Below are 18,566 nucleotides of genomic sequence, written 5' to 3'. Positions count from 1 at the left end.
CATAATTGAACTTACCGAGAGTACCATCGAGAGAAAAAGAGGAATGCCTGTCATTTCTCAATGCCCAGGTACACAAATCGCAGGTGGTAAGTCCATCGGTAGCAATCCGTTCTTCAGGAAGAAATGGTGGTCTAGGAGGCGGTGGAACAAAACTTCCTATCACAGCCCACAGTGAATCAACGTCATTATTTGTGTAATAGAGTAACTCTTCTTCAGCAACTCCGGCAAACCAGTCCATGTCATTGGCGCTGGGACTAACTGGTGGGCTTGGCGTTGACGTGCTTGCCACTGTCATCTGTAACATGTTAAAGATTCTATATGTTAGCCATCATGTCAAGTTGTTATTAGTCGATGAAAGCTTACAGTTTGGAGGTAAAATCTACAAACGACATAAAAGACATATCTATTATCTTTTATTTGTATATAAACATAAAGAAAGATACAGATGTATTTAATTTTTAAGCCGTTGCAGCTTGCCAATGTTGTTTGTTTAAATAAATACAAATGCTGTACAATACTACAGGGTATTTTAGAAGCACTATAGATGCACGCAAATGTTTCAATAAACATATCAAGGGAGACAGGGTAAGAGGGGATGAATGTCGAAAGTTATTTGAAAAGTTCCAGTGACTTTAAAAGTCAAACAATTTTTTTTTGAACTTCTTGCTCCATCTTCTCTTCTGATGGCATCCGGTCCTGAACAAACAAATGTGCCTAATGGAGCTGAGATAGGAGGTCAAAGGCCCGTGCCTTTTTGGTGGCATATCTGTCTTGTATAACTTGAGGAAAATAGTGTAGGCAAACAGAAAAGATTATCATCATCATCAAAAAGGGAGAGCTGTTTTTTTAGCTGACTGACTGGACCGACCGTAAAAAATTTTATGTATTTATTATTATTTAATATTTTATAGTTTTATAGTTTGAATAGTATGTTTGGTAAAGTGAGACGATGTTCTCTAAGACAAAAAGTAGAAGCTTTAACTGAAACGACAAACAAAACACAGCCACACACTATAATATCCCATCGTAAGGAATAAAAGTTGTACATCTTAAACAAATAGTCTCCCACGCAACTAAAACTTTCGTAATCTTGGCATCTTAGCGGGTTTTAATGGTTTCTTGTGTGGTGTGTGTGGTGTATGTAGCTTTACTTGAGTAAATATTAAGCGAAATTCTTCGTCTTCTTCTTGTTCTTCAGCTTTGGCTTTGGCTTTGGCTTTAGCTTCACTTAAACTCCTCTTTTACCCCACTTGCTCTTGGACGATCCATTATTATGAGCATGAGAAAGTACTGATGACTAATATTATGTTTGAGAATAAAAGCGTGTTGACTATTAAGGATATCATTGTAGTTATAATGTAACGTTAACAATAATAGTCTTTGTAATTAAGTTAATTTAATGAAGTCGTTTTAAAAATTTTAAGTATTTATTTTGTTCATTCCATTGCCAAAGGCCTTTGAAGTCTGTAATGTAAGATTAAAAGGATATTTAATTGCGAATTGACCACTCAATCTATTGGGTTTGAAAAAATAAAAAGAAAAAAAATTGTTAATTATCGTGACAGTCATTGGAGATTTGATGTGACGATAATGTATTTAAATTGTCCAACCGTCAGTGTTTATGTACCAATACTTGGACAGACAAAAGTTTATTTGGTGACTGGCGAGTTATTTACAAGCTAAGTATCATTTTTTTCTCACTACACTTAACTCTAGGTATCCTATCCGTTAACTTGACAATCTTTTGTGAGATCGGTCCAGGCGCCTTGGGAGCAAAACGAGGCCGAGTAAAAAATTTTAAGAAAGGACTCAACATCAGAGATATTCACAGAGTGAATCTTACAATAGGTGGCATTGACCAGCTTAATTACCATGATATCAGCGTAATTAAGGCCCTGTTGTTGGCGTCACCTCCTATATCTAGAGTTTTCTCTTCCTCGTGCCCGTGACTTTGCAATTTAAATAATGTTACATTGGATATCACGCTACAGAGTAAGAGAAGTGTCATTTTTCCATGTCCTCGGACTTCAATTCAGTCGAATAAAAGCCTCCGCGGGGATTCGATTACCGATCACTAGAGTCAGTTACGCCATAACAGTTTTAGCCGAACTTTTCAAGTGTTTAAATATATACACATACTTGTATACTATATATATATATATAGATATGATGGGCGCAGAGTATTTTAAATATTCAATTGTTCGCATAAAAGAAACAGTTGAGAAGAAATATTTTGACACACATGAGTGACGTTAAATTACACAGATAAATTTTCCGTGTTGGTGAAGCATTTGACGGGTCTTGAAACACACTAAACGCAAACGAGTTGACCTGGTGAGTGAGTTAAGCCTTTGGTTTTTAAATATTTTATTTTATTATCCTGCTAACATTTAGGCTCGCGTTTACGTTTATTCGTCTGTTTATTTTATTTTATTTAGTGTTGCGCGAGTCCCGAGGGTAAATAAAAGAGCCGTGTTTAAAATTTCTAAGGACGTTGAGGCCAAAGGACTCTTTGATTTGCAACGTCTAGTCGATGAGATATAACGAGAGGCTTCTCGCGGTCTTCCTCCTCCAGGTACTCGTTTCTCGTGGCCACTTACCCTCGTCGTTATCCCGTAGGGTAGTCGCCACTCTTTCTACACTCGCCAGTCGTTATAATTATTACGTGTTGGCGTTTACGAGGCCCTCAGACATTCGCGCATCCGATACCTTGACTTTTATCCTTTATTTTCACTCGGTCCTACTTCACTACCTGCTTAAACCTTCATATATACCTCATTCTTTTTCTTATTCTTATTCTTCTTCCTCCTCAAGTTCACTCGTCTTTTTACCCTGTGTGATCCAGCCTATCATCATCCTTGACTTCATGTCGAACAGTCCGAATTATTCCCCGAAGAATAACGGCCTGACATTATAACCACCAGTCAATTCACGACCACCTTTTTATTTTATTTTACTTTTTTATTTCACAAGATTTAATATAAAATAAACAAAAAATATCAACACGTTTAATTTATATATTTAAATTCAAATTCAAAAATTTTTTCAATTAAATACCGATCGCGATTCCCTTAAAATTACCAGCAGCCATTTTAGTTGTTAAAAAATTTTGTCTTTACGTCTTAGTCAAAAAGATTTTGCGGTGAGTATTATGTATGCTGTTGTAGTATATATATATATATATTGTGTGTGTTCTGGTCAGAAAGAAGGAACAAGAGACTGAAAACGAATGAGAGAGTAGAGCAGCATGTTGACCAAACTCGATTCAACATCAACGTTTATTCCTTTTCGGCTGTCTCGGTTGGTTCAACTTAACCCTATCCTTCAGTTGCGGCAGCAGCAGCAGCATCAGCAACCAGATGAGAGTCTTCTCTCGTCTCATTCGCCCTGCTGTCTTTTACTTAGCTCGGCAGCCTTAGCGTCTATACTACTCGCGATTCGGGCGTACAGGTTTGAGGGGTCGTTAAAAGGATGGGTTTGAGCAGTCCAGGCCGTATATAATGGATAATTGACAGCCGTACCGGCCGCCGTTTGCTTTGCATGGACATTGAATTCGCGTGGACGGGCCCGTACTATGCTATGTTATGTTGCTGCTGCAACCAGCCAGCCAACACAGGCCCACTCACTCTATTCACAAGCATAAGCTTCTCTCGACACTGTCGAACTCGTTGCCAATGAAAGGAAAAATAAAAAATATACATCACAAAGACGGCTGAGCGAGTGAAAATTTTCTCAAGGAGAAGATTAAAAAAAATTTTACTCAGCTTAAAGTACACTCCTCAAAGGCTTGTAATAAAAATATCAATTAAAATTTTAAAAATAAAAACATTTTTTTAAATTACATTTTAATTTAAAATATGACAATCACAGGTCATAAATTATTATTAATTTACGCTTTATAAAGTTGAATTATGGGAAGATAAAAAATTATTTTAAATACTTGAGGTCATTTTTTAAATTTTTTGCTGATTTATTAATTAAAATTCGATGATAAGGATTTTAATAATGATTTTTAATGAGGGACCCGATGGAAATTTTAAGCCGATGTAAGAGAAATTAAATCGATTCATCAAATATTATGGGTGTTACGAACCTCAAAGCGAAGCGTTGAGTGCTCCACTCTCACTTAAAATTTTTTCACTTATTTTTACCGGCATTAAATCTCATATACTATTTATATACTACGCTAATATGCTGTAACTACAGTTTTATATAAAGAACACTAATGAAGGAGTTTAAATTTTTTTCGAGATAAAGGTGACGATAATTAAGAGTTCTCATGTTAAATAAAATTATGCGTAGAATAATTAATTGATATTTATGTTACATATGAATGAGATATTCATTTTTAAGTTTACAAGTTCTCAATTAATTTATAAATTCGAATTGATTCGTTGATGTCAAACTAAGTTGACTGAAAATTATTCGGATCTTCCTTTTAAAAATTTATTTATAATTTTATTTTTACAGTAAAATTAGTCATCTTTAAATTTTCGACCGTCTATTGATTACGTGTAGAAAAAAAAATTATTCATGTACGAATATAATTTTTTTGTTATACTCGCCACTATAACGTCTTTTTTTCACGGCCTAGGCCGTGTTAATATTACTCGGCTACGTCTCGGACGTTAAAATTACGCCCGTTTCGAATTTTCCCGCCACAAACCTCGAAATATCGTCGCTGTCAGAAAAATGTCACTTCACGGTCTTATGACGTAAATATCTATTTTAAACGAGTAATGGTACTCTGACAAGCCAGATTGTCTGACATATTGTAATATGAGTGATATATCATAAAATTTTTGTAGTAAAATAATTGAAGACATATAAAGTTAATGTGAGTAAAAAAAAAAAAAGAACAGTAGAGCATAATAAAAATGAACGTTGAAAGTGCATGATAAATAAAATAAATAATTATTTTGAAGTAATAAAGGATAATAAAAGTAAGTATATAAAGTTGATTATATCTCGGGCAATAAAAATAATTGGGTCATGGGTTGATTGGCTGGATGACATTGCCCGATAATAAAGTCATCAAGTATCTTTAAATTGAGTAGTGTTGGAATCAACGAGATATTCTCTACACTCGATCAACAGAAAGAAGAATAAGCCCGAGGGAATAATGACTCTCAGAGTTCTCTGGCACCTGCGGCTAGTTTTGCTAACGATTCTTCGCTTCTCTCGTTCCTCCATTCTCCATTCGGTTTTTTTTTGCTCTGCAAGCTCGTCGTTTTCATCCTAGTCGTCGACGGACTTACATCTATATATACATACACATATACATATAAGTTTTAGAGATTTTGGAGAAACAAACGCCGACTTTAATTTCACCATTTTCGAAAATGGTTAGCAGGTGTACGTTTCCATTAATATCTCTTTCGCCATCTCTCCATGTACTTTAGCCATCCAGCACAAGACACACCACACACTCAAGATCACCAGCAACAGGGCACAGGGTTTCTGCGAAGATCGAGGCCCGAGGGAAACAAAAAACAAAAAAGTTAAAAATTAACTCGTCAAGCATTCCCGAACGCCCGGAGAGCTACGACTATCCATCTATCGGCATCTCTTCTTTCTCATTCTATTCTCATATTTTTTTTTAACTAGCCGCGCGGTCGGTAGACCGTTTTAAATACATTATATCTATCCATCTTTATACTCAAAGTAAAGGTAAAAAAAAGTTAAATAATCTAACCGTATTACTTTATCTTTTCCATTAAAAAAAAAAAACTTTATTTATTTTTAATGTCTTCATTAGACTTTATACCCAAAACACAGAGATAAAATGTATAAAAAAATAACTCCTTATAATTCTTATTAACACCAAAAATAATTTAACTATCAGTGATATAGTGACAGATTTAGAAAATTTATTATTCTTATAAATTCAGAGTCATCTGATGGTCGTTAACTTTTTCTCATATACTATTAAATAATTAAAGATAATTTATTGTATTTAGTTTATTTAAATAAATAAATAATTTAGTTAAGTGAATTGTAACAAGACGTAAACCATTGACCGCCAAACTAAGAGTTAAATTTCCTTTCACAAGAGTATAAACGTACTCGGAGTAAGTCCGATGTTAAGCCGCATCGAACGAGGCCTGTGGTCTCTCTTCTTTTACCTCTCAAGTATAATGACTCAATCCGCGATCTACCTTTTTTCCCTTCCTTTCCTTTATATTTATCCTATAGATATATATCCGTTTATATTCTTTCATTCTATCATCTCTTTCCATTCTCGTTCTTCTTTACTCTCTACTCTATTCCTCTACTCCATTACATGGAGCATGTCATCGCTCTTCTCGTTCTACTTATTCCTCCAGAGTTTTAAAAGTTTTGTTGTTCTTTTCGCCATCGCCATCGGCAGTACACAATATCTATATACATATATATACACTCCTCGCGTGACCGATACCCTCTTTTTATTTAAACTTTTCCTTGATGTTGATGTTGATGCTGATGCTGATGCTGAAGCTGATGCTAATGTTGTTGCTGCATATGCATCACAAATATATACTTGCAGTGTACTATTAAATGTAAATATAAATAAAACCTGTATAGATAATATACAGCCGAGCGAAGGATCAAGAGTGATATTTAGCGTTTTTTTGCTATGGTGAAAATTAAAGAGACACTTTATTATAAATAATACTATCGCCGCGGGATTATCATGCACCACTTGCTCCCATGATCTGCTTCCATTAAATTCTGTTCACTTATACGTCCTTAGAATGGAGAACCGGCTGAAGAGGAAGGAAAACTTGGGCATTATGCAGAGAGTGCGCGACGCCGGTGTCTCGGTCGCTTCACTCCACCTCGGATCTCAATCTCCGCGTGTCAACTCCACCGACAGGTTGATCCCTGCGGCTCTAATGACCCCATAGAAATCCGGACAATCGGACGTTTGAGGGACAACAATGGTGGAATTCAATCGAACGGTGACCATTCTTTGCGACACATCAATACTTGTCCCTTTTCCCTCTTCCGTCCCCTGCTCTGGCCCTTGGAACATTTTTTTCAGCCTTTCTACCTTTTTTTTAAGTGTTTACTGTCGACTATTCACTTTTATAACCAGAAATTTAAATAGAAAGGTGATATGTGATGAAAATATATATATATATATATATATATATTTAAAAATATATTATATTACATGACAATGACTAAACTCGTGACATCTCTTTTTTTACTGTCCTACGTAAATAAAATATCTTTTTTTTTTTTTTTATAATTATTTGTAAACAACCCGTCATTTTTTACGAGTGAAAAATCTCAAGTAATAAATTTATTTATGGGTTTTAGAATATATTATTTGAGGAAGCCAGAATTGGGCTCGTTTTGAGAGAGAGAAAAAAAAAAAACTATAGTATATAATAGAGAATATAGAGATCGGTATGCAGATATTTAAAATATTCCACCTACTCTGAGAAAAAGAGAGCTCAAGACAAAGGAAATAAATGGCGCATAAATAGATGAGCTGTCGGCTGTTGGGTACGAGGGGCCGAGAGGATAAACGCCGGGCGGCAGAGTACAGTGTGCTGAGGAAAGAGGAGCGACGAAGAGTGCGCGAAGGCGAGATGATATCTGGCTCGTCGAGTCAGGGTGATAAATCTGTCCCAGGGTCCTCGAGGCCTGTCAGCCCGCGTTCGGACCGGAGAAAGGGAAGAAGGTTCGCTATCGAGGGAGACTACCACCAACTCAACTCTCAAACTCGATATTCTGTGCCTATGCCGACGAAACGCCGCGCATTTTTTTTCATTTGCTTATATTATATGTGTATATACATATGTATATATACATATACATATGTGGACTGTGATTTCAGAGTCTTGTATTTGTTGGTCGGGTCTTTTATTTGTGGCACTGCAATATGTTGCTGTGGTTCAACGATATCCGGTTGCTACCGTACACAGTAGTGCAGGTACTACCAGACCGATCGGTCGAGTTGATCAAATTCTCCGCGACCGTTTCGAATCATTTACACTTTACCTCTGTCTCTTTACTATACAGTTGCCTAATGCATCAGAATACTGATCTTTGCAATTTATTTATTCATTTATTTCTTCATTCTAAAGAAGAAAGGATACTTTCCCTTGTTATATATTCATTTATTTATAGCATTTTTTTTTTTTTTTTTTTTTTTTTTTATACGATCATTGTTTTCTCTGGCACGCAAGCTAGATGTGAAATTAAGTTAATTATATTTTAGATTAAACTGTCACACTTATCAATGATATTGCGTTGATAGATGTATCGGTAAGTCAGTGAGTCGAGGATATCGATCACTAGCAGAATCAATTACACGTCAATAGGTTAGTACCCAGGTGACGAGAAGATATTGATGGAGTTGGGAGCTCGTTGTACGATTGATTAACGACGTATTGAGAGATGCGAGATGAGTGAAGAAAAGCTACTTCTTAATATATAATAATACATTATTATTAGAAAAGATCAATTATTGAGTAGTGAATAAAAAAAATAAAAATGAAAATAAATAATTATTGGACAATTTAATCCGGCTCAATGGTCTGGTTGGCTTTAATTTTTTTTTATTATTTATTTTAGAGAGATTGATTGAGCGATCTGGTCGCTCGCCACCTGCGAGCCGATCCTCGGGAATCGATGATTCGTCAAGGATTTTGGTAGCGGATACGATCGAGAATGGAAGAAGAGGATGAAGAAGTAGAAGAAGAAGAAGGAGTAAAAGGAAAAGAAGATGGAGAAGAAGTAGAAGGAGAAAAAGAGCTTTAACATCGAAATACTACGCGGATAATCCTCCCAAAGGCGAGACCGCTCGAGACGATGTTTTAAAGCGTAAACACGTCGTTCAGGCCTCCGGCTTTCTCTCCCTTTCTCACGAGCTCTAAAGCACACATGCACCGCCGAGTTAAATTGTGTTGGATTTAACACAAAAAAATTTAATAGAAAAAAATTTGAAAATATCCCTCGATATTATGGGTTTCTATGGATTTAAAATATTTTCTCGATAAGTTTGAAAAAATGTCTGTCTATTAGTCATCGATAAACTAGTCGAACATAATAGAGTCATATGAGAAAATGTGCCGAGGTTAATTTAGTATTTAGTGTCTTGGGAGGGGTTCTTGACACATAAAATTTAAAAAAAATATCATATGACAAAAGTATTAAGATTTCTTTTGGTTTGTCAGCCGTGTCAAATTAACCAGAAAACGGGACGACCCGCAGCGCGATCATTAGGACATATTTGTCGCCCTTTAGAAACTTTTCGACGTGTAAACCATCGGCACTTCTTCTGGGTGGTAACCCCAAGCGATAAAGATGTGCCGATGACTTTCGTTGACCTCCTGGTTTTAAATCTTAAGTTAAGACCCCAGCGATCCGTCGGCGACAATTTTTCTTTTGTTAACATGGAGAAAATAAAATATAAAAAAGAATGAAAAATTTATGAGTGAATAACGTGTGGAAAAAATAAAAGATATGTCTTTTGTGTATGTGTGTACTGCATAGGGTACAATGTACGTGGTGAAATTATATGGGTATTTGAAAGGTCAAAAGTACCCTGAGGAAAGAGCTGCACACCTCCCTGGTGGTTTCCCGTGAGAGAGTGATCTGAATGGTAGAGCAAACACGCGTGAGCGCATATTATGTACAGCACGTACATGTAACTATCTACATATATGTGTATAAATGTATTTATATAAAATCCAGTGGTATCGCGAAGAGGATATCTCTTCCTTAACTCTTGCATTGACGACGTAGAGGTTTACTAACAACGGCAATAACAGCGAGGATAGAAAGTACAGGATATTGTAAGTCAAGACGAGACGGTGTGCGTCGATGTAGAATTAAGTACCAAGTATAAATATATATAAATATAATGTAATGTAAAGTCTGGGTATCAGAACTTGGTAGAGTATTGCAGTAGATACTGAGACCAGAGACCAAAGCACGCAGCGAGTGAGGAAGATTGGTGGTACTCGCGGAGCTGCCAGGGTATAAAGGTTAATGAGCGCGCAGGCGCAACCTATTATTTCAAAAAGCCCGTTGGCTTATCCCTTCTTCTCCCTTAATATTACTTTTTATTTCTTATTATTTTCTTAAACTTGTACGTGTATTATATAGCGGATTCGTAAGTGTGTTCCCCGCCTCCGTCTCTGTCTTGGTCACGGTCTCGCGAACTCGAGCACGCCGGCGAGAGTAAGACAAATAAAGGCCCTGAGAAGGCACAAGTATACGGATTTGCTGTGTGGTGAGAATGAGTGAGTGTTCTTTTGCCGATGGAGAGGGCTGTGTGAGTTTTTTAGAGTAGAAGGGGAAGTGGGAGACCTTGAGCTGCCACCAAGCTCGAGACGTCTTCATCGTGTCTCGAGAGCCATACCAGCAGAACAACTCAAGAGTAGTCCTCCCACGAAGTACTGATCCCTTCATTTTTAACTAGGCTTAGGGTACGACTTTTCTACCTTCATTAATCCACCATCACCTTCATTCTCTTATTCTTCTTCTTCTTCTTTTCCTCTTTTCCTTCATCTTGACCTGATCCTTCCTTCATATTGAGGAAGAAGAAAAAGACAAAAACAAAATGAAAAATAACAAATAATTGTTATTTATTTCATCTTCCTGAGGATTTATGGAGTAGTTTATTGGACAAGTTTGTGTTGAATCTGTCAGAACGGATAGTAAAAGTGACAGCTGGTCATTGTTGTACTCCTCAAGAGGGTTTTATCTCTCCCAGTATAGGGCACAGGGCGTACTGTATGTACAGTGGATAGGGTGGATGGAAAGCAGGAAGCACGTGCCGCACACGTTTCCCGCCGCATGGCCTCATAGCCAAGGACGTGGGATGAATTGAAACATTTGCGGCACGTCGCCTGTCATATCTTGATGATCTACCTCTTTCTTCTCTTGTTAGTTATCTTCTATCCCTTTCGATCTTTACACCATTGTATTGTGCGTACCACGTACGTCTACGTATATAAACTGTAACTCTATTATATAGAGATACAGACTGCTGATGACGATATGACCACGATCTAGTTGTTTTCATTCAAACCAGCTTTGACAAGGATCAAGGGGGTGTAACCCGATACATACTGAATGGTATTATTTTATCGTGGCTTTTTGCTGAATACTCCTCCTCAGGCGCCAGGTGGTTGAATTAGTTGCCCTTTTGTCAAAGAGTTATTAGTCCTTTATCTATATAATATTTTAATAATAATAATAATAATAAGAAGAGAAAAAAAATGGCAACAGCAATATGTGCGTTCGTGCCACCATATGCACAACATTACTATTGATTTTTATAATCTTGTAAAAATGTTGAGCCACACGTTGTTGTACATATTATTTTTATACCTTTGAATATAAATTTAATAATATGAAATATGGCAGTTTATTGTTGTATTTGTTACCATTGACGTGTTTTGACATGTGTCACTGTACCAGCAGTGACCTGAATATCAAACTGTCGTTTTATATTTTACGATTATTATTATTTTGGTTTTTTTACGTTCAATAACGTACTTTTAAATGAATTTTATTTCAAAAAAATAAAAATAACATATACTAATAAATGTCAATAGTGAATGCATGTATTTTTTCAATGCACTGATGCTATTGAATGTTATGTATATTTAAAAGATTTTTTTTTTGACTCAACAATGCAAAAAAGGTTGGAAAGATTTTGGTAACTTGTTTTTTCAAAGGGTTAACGCTTGTTCTCAAACTGTCCGCAAGTGTTGAGTTATTGAGAGAGTGTGGTTGTTAATAAAACAGAGTAGTAAATTCACACGAGTTTAAATCAACGAGTTTCAAGAGAGTTTGATATATATGTACATATATATATTTTCATAATCGATTAAACCCATTATATTTATGCACCGACAGACAAAATAACTCAGACTTTTAAAAATTCGTCCAGGTGGTTTGCTTTCAGCTCCCAACCACATCTTGGTTCCATTGTCTATTGTCTAAAAAACCATTCGTTCCACATCCCGGATGACTTTGGATTTTTAACCAGCAATGAGCGTTAGATCACGGCCATACGTTCCCTATTTATGTTTGGTTATTGTCTCAAGGGGGTGAAAAACACCGCAACTAGTCTATAATTTCCTAGTGTATACTGACATAGATATATATAGATACATACAACATATATCTTTGATACCACCAGGTGCTGTGGCCGTAAATTTTCCTCCCTCGTGCGGACATTTTTCAGCCCATCCGACTTTAGATTTAGGACAGACAACACATGTAAGCCTGATTCCAGGTGTCAATTAAACGTGCGCATCCGTACTTGTCATTTCACAGGCTTATGGGGAATAAAAATCTATATCTATTCATATAAATATATAGATTAAGTTTAATAGAAGAAAAAAAAAACATGTAATAGAAAACTTGTGTCAGGATACAGAATTGATCCGCATCATGAACTCATGTGACATTTATATATATATTTTAAAAAAAATATAAACGTCTTATATACAAGGGGAGAATGAAACCGAGATTCGTAGCGAGGCTTACGATGCCGGCAAGTACTGAATAAATTCCTCTTATTACAATTTTTTTTGGTTATACTTTTACAAGTCTTTTCCTTTTAGCCCCGGTCGTGGCTTTTGTAGCCGTAGTTTCTCGATTTTAGCGTGACGTACCCTGTCGAATTGTTTGGGGCTTTCTCCCTTATGTTCCTTTTAACAATATAATACTTGCACATCTACAACTAAAGTCTCACTTTTATTAAATATGTGTTCTGTAGTGTGTATACTATACCAAGCCATAGATTTGTTGAGAAATAATTCAGAGCACTGAATACCGGTCGTTAAATTGGACCCTGATGTACGGCAGCATCAAAAATAATAAGTTAACTCATATTTGTCCATCTGGACGACGTTAATTTTCGGCTGTAAATTATTTACGCACGAGTTTTCCAATAATGCGGTTGATATTTGCTGTCGGGGGTACCACGTGTCTCAGTTTGGTGAAAATATTAAGGTGATTAATGGGTTCATTTACAGTTTCGGACCCTCGACAGCTATTACACCGAGTTATAGTAATAATCTATAGTAATGTTACATGCTGAAAATTATTATCGAGCGGTAACAATGAAGTTTAAACATAATGCGTGATGGTCAGTGTACATTACTTAAATTACCAGCAGGGGTACGACTACACATCAGCATCGACGGCAACAACGAGCTGGGATACAGTATGAAAGAGAATGGAATGAATTGAGAGGCGTATCAGGAAGGAGAGAGCAATCAAGGTCACGCCTATATAGCGGTCGAGGTTTTATAATTACAGACGAACAAACACCGAGACCTCTACTCTGCTATACTCAGTTACTGAGTGAGTCTTGTGTGAGAGACCGATGAGATGAGACCATCAGTCCAGAGATCGATTTCTTATTTCCACTCTACTCTACTCTACTCTTCTCTGCTTCTTCTCCATCATCACGACTTTAATGATAATGATAATGATAATGATAACCACTCTACTGTAATGATAGTAATAATTACCGTGATCGGGTTTTGTTAAACTATTTTTGTTTTACGTTAGCCCTGAAATTTATAACAGCCTCGATATTAAGTACGGAAGCTTTTGTATTATATTATGTGCTGCTCATTCTTCGTTACATAAACTTGTATAATAATAATGTTTATGATATTTTTATTTCATTTAAAGTTTTAATTGATAACCGGAAAGTGCTACTGCTCTTATTGCTGGTTAATAGTTTATTTTAAATGTATAGTTTCCAGTTTCCGTTGCCTCTTGTATTTCGTGATAAATACTGATATTTCATTTTCTACGAACCAACTAAATATAAATTATCCCATACAACCCGGTGGTTTTATTTATTTTCATTACCCTCTAACATTTTAACATAATTATCTAATTATACATTCGCGGCGTGTACTTGCTGTTATTACAACAAGCACTAGAAAATTTTATTATCGCAATTTGAATAATTGTAACAAAGCTGAGGAAGGACGAAGGGAAAAATTTATTATTCACCGGGTCTGTGTTAAAGTTGACCAAGTTACGGTGGATTCACAGTGGCTAGACAACCTTCAAGGTCTAAACACCAGAGAATCATTACGATCAGCCTACGCATTCTTTTTCCAGGCACCAGAATCTCTGTGGATTAACCCGAGCTGGATCGGCTGGAGACAAAGAGAGTGAGCAAGAGTAGATCTTTAGCCTTCTGGTTCTCTTTTTATCAGCCCTCTCCCCAGCGAATGGTTCGTCCACCGCGTGTATATGGTCTTATCCAGGCACACCATGGTGTTTCGAGTTCCAAAGGAGCATGCCATGGTATGGTATGGTATGGTATGGTTTGGTATAGGTCTTTCTCCAATGGCTCAACTCGTATCAAGGCATATTTACTGTCTTTGTTTCTCGCTCACATAAGCTGCTTCAGAGTAGCACCGGCGGTGGTCCCTGGCTCTGCTGGTGGCCCGGCTCGCACTTACACACTCGATCGCACATTCGATCTTGCTTCTTGCCTCTTTCTCCTTCTTCGCAAACCGCTTCGAGTCAGAGTAGCTTTGCTCTATAGTATACACCGCTGATATACACAACTATACCAACTACACACTCACATTTAACCTCAGCATCAGCATCAGCTTCACTCACCATCACCGAGTTCTCTCTTTGTATTAGTGTAGCTTGACTTTGCTTTGGTCGACTTGGGTCCTCGTTGCTTTACTGCCTGGACAATGAAGTGGATCGTCGTCCATCCACATCATATATCAGCTCTTTATATAAGATGATGATGCTAAAGAGTCTTGTCCTCGTGTCAAAGCCGTGAGGATTTGAAGCTTGACTTGCTGGTTGGTGCCAGTAAAGTGTGCCAGGGAATTAAGATGCGCTTTGAGGAATCCGATACTTATACCGGTGACTATATGCACAGTAATAATTAAATCTTCTTTACCCAATCTACAGACTATCCCCGATGATGAAGATTAGATGAATTAATAAGTAAAAAAAAAAAGACTGACTGAAAATTTATTTTTGTTGTTATTTATCATGCCAAATTAAGAACAGCATATTCGCTCGCCGTGTAAGCTGCGGATGATACACAAAAAGTTTTTAGCCAGTAGACCCACCGCACACAGCACATATATTTTAGTGGTCTTGATCGTCCGCCGACGAGGACGATTCCGGGGAACGAGAAACCCTGTGGAACTTTAATTTAGAGGTGGATACACCCCAGGTACTCTTTTCAGTGCAAGAAACACGAGGAATGACGCGTATGAATGTTGATCCGAGTAGCCGTTGGTGGTAAAGATTCTGAGGATTAATCACTCGAGATGAAGAAATCCGAGAAAAAGCAAACCCACGGCCAGTAGTCTGTTGATCTGGCAAACACAGCTTACATTTATGCTTGTTGTTGGACTGTTTGACAAGACCAACCTGGGTTATCATTCACCAGATATATTTACGAGCTGTACTACTACTGCTACAACTACCTCTACTACTTACAGTAACAGCAGCAGCAGCAGCAACAGCTTGAGGTCTTTATGGCATTCATTTTTTACGAGAGTGATTTCAGATAGCAATGCCGAACAAAACGAATATAAAAGAGGTTTAATAAAAAAATAAAATGAACATAATAGTTAACATGTTAATCGCGAACAGATTAAGGTAGTGAGTAGTGTGAGGTATTGAGGTATGTAGTTGTTGTGACAAAGACTTGAGAGTTTACTTTCAAGTGATAAAGACTGAGAAGGAGAGTGAGAGAGAGAGAGAGAGAGAGCGGAGCGGTGGCTTATCGATTTTTAACGAGCACTCACCCCAAGGATTTACAATCGAGCCGTTCGTTAATCAAGTTAAGACCATTATATATACAGCTGGCAGGGCGGCCGAGAAAGTATTATATGTAAAAATAATAAAAACAAAGCAGGTTAAAGAGAGAAGACCGAAACAGGATTTAACGGGCGCCGACGACGGGCTCTCTGATGGTCTTTGGTCTCTTTGGGGTATTGAGGTGAACGGGGAGCTCGCATTAACCTAATCGTTTCGGGTCTCTTCGCGAAATAAATTGACTGATTTGCATAGGAATTGGGAAAGTCGAAGACGACGACGGACACCTCGTCGTCTGTCTCTGAGGAGTATGAATCTTGTTCTTTATTCATCGGAGGTTCTTTCTCGCCCTGACGATATTTTCTTTGACGACCATCAAGACCAACACCAACAGCCGAAGAATTAGAGTGAGACTGAAACGATGATGACCTGAGATGAGCGAATTCCCAAGCGTACCATTACAAACTTGGAAACGCGGCTCAGATCACGATTAATTTTATTTTATTATTATTTTTATTACGGTTTTTTTCTTCTTTTTTAGCTGTTGGTCCTGCTCGTAAAAGAATTATCGGAGACATCTTGCGGATCGTTAAAAAAATTGTAGTTTTGATAATTAGATAATACTGCGAGAACTTTTTCTATATATACATGTTTTGAGGATATATATATTTAATTTTATTTTTATTTAAATTATTTTGTTTGTGGGCTGGTTTTTTAGTCTCCTGTTGTTTTATTATTTTAATTATTTGGTTAATTAATATGCGGGCTTTAAAGTGATAAGCTGATAGCGTAATTGAGAGATGTATGTATGCGAATGCTGATGCTGATGATGAATAATAAATGAATTAAAATAATAATAATAATGACATATTTAGTGATTGAGTGTATTAATGAAGAATATAAACGAGGTGAGAAACGACAATTCATGGCTAGCTACTAGCAGTTTATTTAATCTGATCGTTAAAATCACTTTTTGAATTAAGCGGCATTTACTAAAACGCTTAAAACTACCGACTAGTGGTTTTGAAATACGACCACAGAGATTTTATAGGTGTACGTATATATACATATATATAATACAGCAGCACTACTCCTCTCTCTGATGTCTTTATAAACCATAAGAATCGTCCTGTTAGTTCGTTTATTTGTAAGTCGGTTGTCTCTGTCCTGGTCGTTATCGTCGTAATAATATTATCCTCGCCGTTAGTTTTAAGAGTTGTGAAATTCAAAAATTCAAGAAGACAGGACACCCAGAGGCAGGTGTTTTACCTGTTATTTGCATCTAAAATCCATTATTTATTTGCGCGCAAAAAAATAACGACAAAAAAAAAATGTACCAGGGAATTTACGATTTCTCTGATATAAAAATAAAACCTACAGTAATTTAATATTTATTTTCGATTGAAAAAATTAATATTTATACGCAATCGTCTTTAATAAATTAATCATACCCACGCAAATCCTACAGACCAATAAATTATAATAATTTATAAATTAATAAATAAAGCTTTTAAATAGAAATCAACACTTTCTCTAAAATAATTCTTATAAATATTCAAATTTGCCGGTAATACTGTTGATATATTCAAAGTTAAGTCAAATCCACTTATTTATTAAATATTACCAGCAAATTTATTAATAGCATTTAGCATATTATGTAGAATTTACTGAGAACTATAAAACCGTAAGCAAAATGTTTTAACACTTTGATAGTAGTTTATTGTTTAGTGTTTTTGAGAATCATTTAGGTTTATTTTCCCCGTCATTAATGCATCCATGCATGCGTATTTATATTTATAGTAATAAACGCTAGCAGGTAAATATAAAATAAATGCTGCCATAACTTAAAGTCGTTCATCTTTCATAGTTGCACGTTTAAAATGTGTAGTACGGTTATACATGGCTAAAGCTGTAGCGCTAAAGCCGTTTGTAATTTCCGCGTTAGATGTACGCATTTACATCACTAACTAAACAACACTAAAACTACTTGTAACTACGAATGACTGTAGTGAGACTTTAACTAAACCCAGCACATTTGTTTCACGAGATTACTTACATGCAAGCCGAAGTATAGAGTAATATGTGAAGAGGATATTTGTTAAAGTTGGGAGTTCGAGATAAAAAAGACGAGCAAGTTGGAAAAGTAATATTAGAAAATGGTGTAATATCTACAGAAAACTACTGGAATTGAGTAACTTTGCAGGAAAAAAAAGGACTGGAGAAAATTTGTTTCAAAAATTTCCATTATAGTCAACTCCAAAATTTAAGACAATTTAAATTTTTGAAAAATTGAGAAAAAAGAAATTACTTTAAAATCTTGGGACGTCTTTTTAAACTTTTGTTTGGATTAAAGAAAATATTTGGAAAGTCAAACGTTTTCGGAAAGCGAGTCAAAATTTTTTTGAACCAAGTGAATTTTCTTGATCAGAGGAAATTTCTATTTTATCCTAGAAAACTGAAGTTTTCAAAAAAAATTGAGTCAAAAATATTTACTTTCAATCAAGAAATTTTTTTCTGTGTGAATTATTTTTGTGCTCAGTGACGAATGATTAAAAAAAAATTTTTGAATTTTTTGTGGCTATTTTACTGGGCTTTTAGTAATTTTTGTTAAATTTTTTTTTTTTTTTTTATGTCTGAGGGACTAAAGTTGTATTTAGAAGAAGGCGATTGTGAGATGGTTTTACCGCGGTTTTATGGCCGTAATTATTGCCGATGTGCAGGGTAACGGATTCCCAAAACTAGAAATGAAACAAGCCGCGGTAAATTCAGAGTCGTTAGTCCAGAGT

General features: G+C 36.1%; 1 protein-coding gene across 4 annotated transcripts in view; it reads right to left on the bottom strand.

Moving 5' to 3' along the window:
• The window catches only part of LOC103573130 (TSC22 domain family protein 1), a 65,507-nt gene that overhangs the window by 13,875 nt on the left and 33,066 nt on the right, over positions 1-18,566 (bottom strand). For all 4 annotated transcript variants that reach the window (XM_053739731.1, XM_008552050.2, XM_008552068.2 and 1 more), the window contains one exon: positions 16-295. In XM_053739731.1, the coding sequence (XP_053595706.1) occupies positions 16-295 (280 nt within the window). The remainder of the gene's footprint in view (positions 1-15; positions 296-18,566) is intronic.

This window comes from Microplitis demolitor, chromosome 6 (genome assembly GCF_026212275.2).
Source record: "Microplitis demolitor isolate Queensland-Clemson2020A chromosome 6, iyMicDemo2.1a, whole genome shotgun sequence".
NCBI lineage: Eukaryota > Metazoa > Arthropoda > Insecta > Hymenoptera > Braconidae > Microplitis > Microplitis demolitor.
The sequence above is the reverse complement of the archived record's forward strand: the minus strand, read 5'-3'. Positions and strand labels throughout refer to the sequence as shown.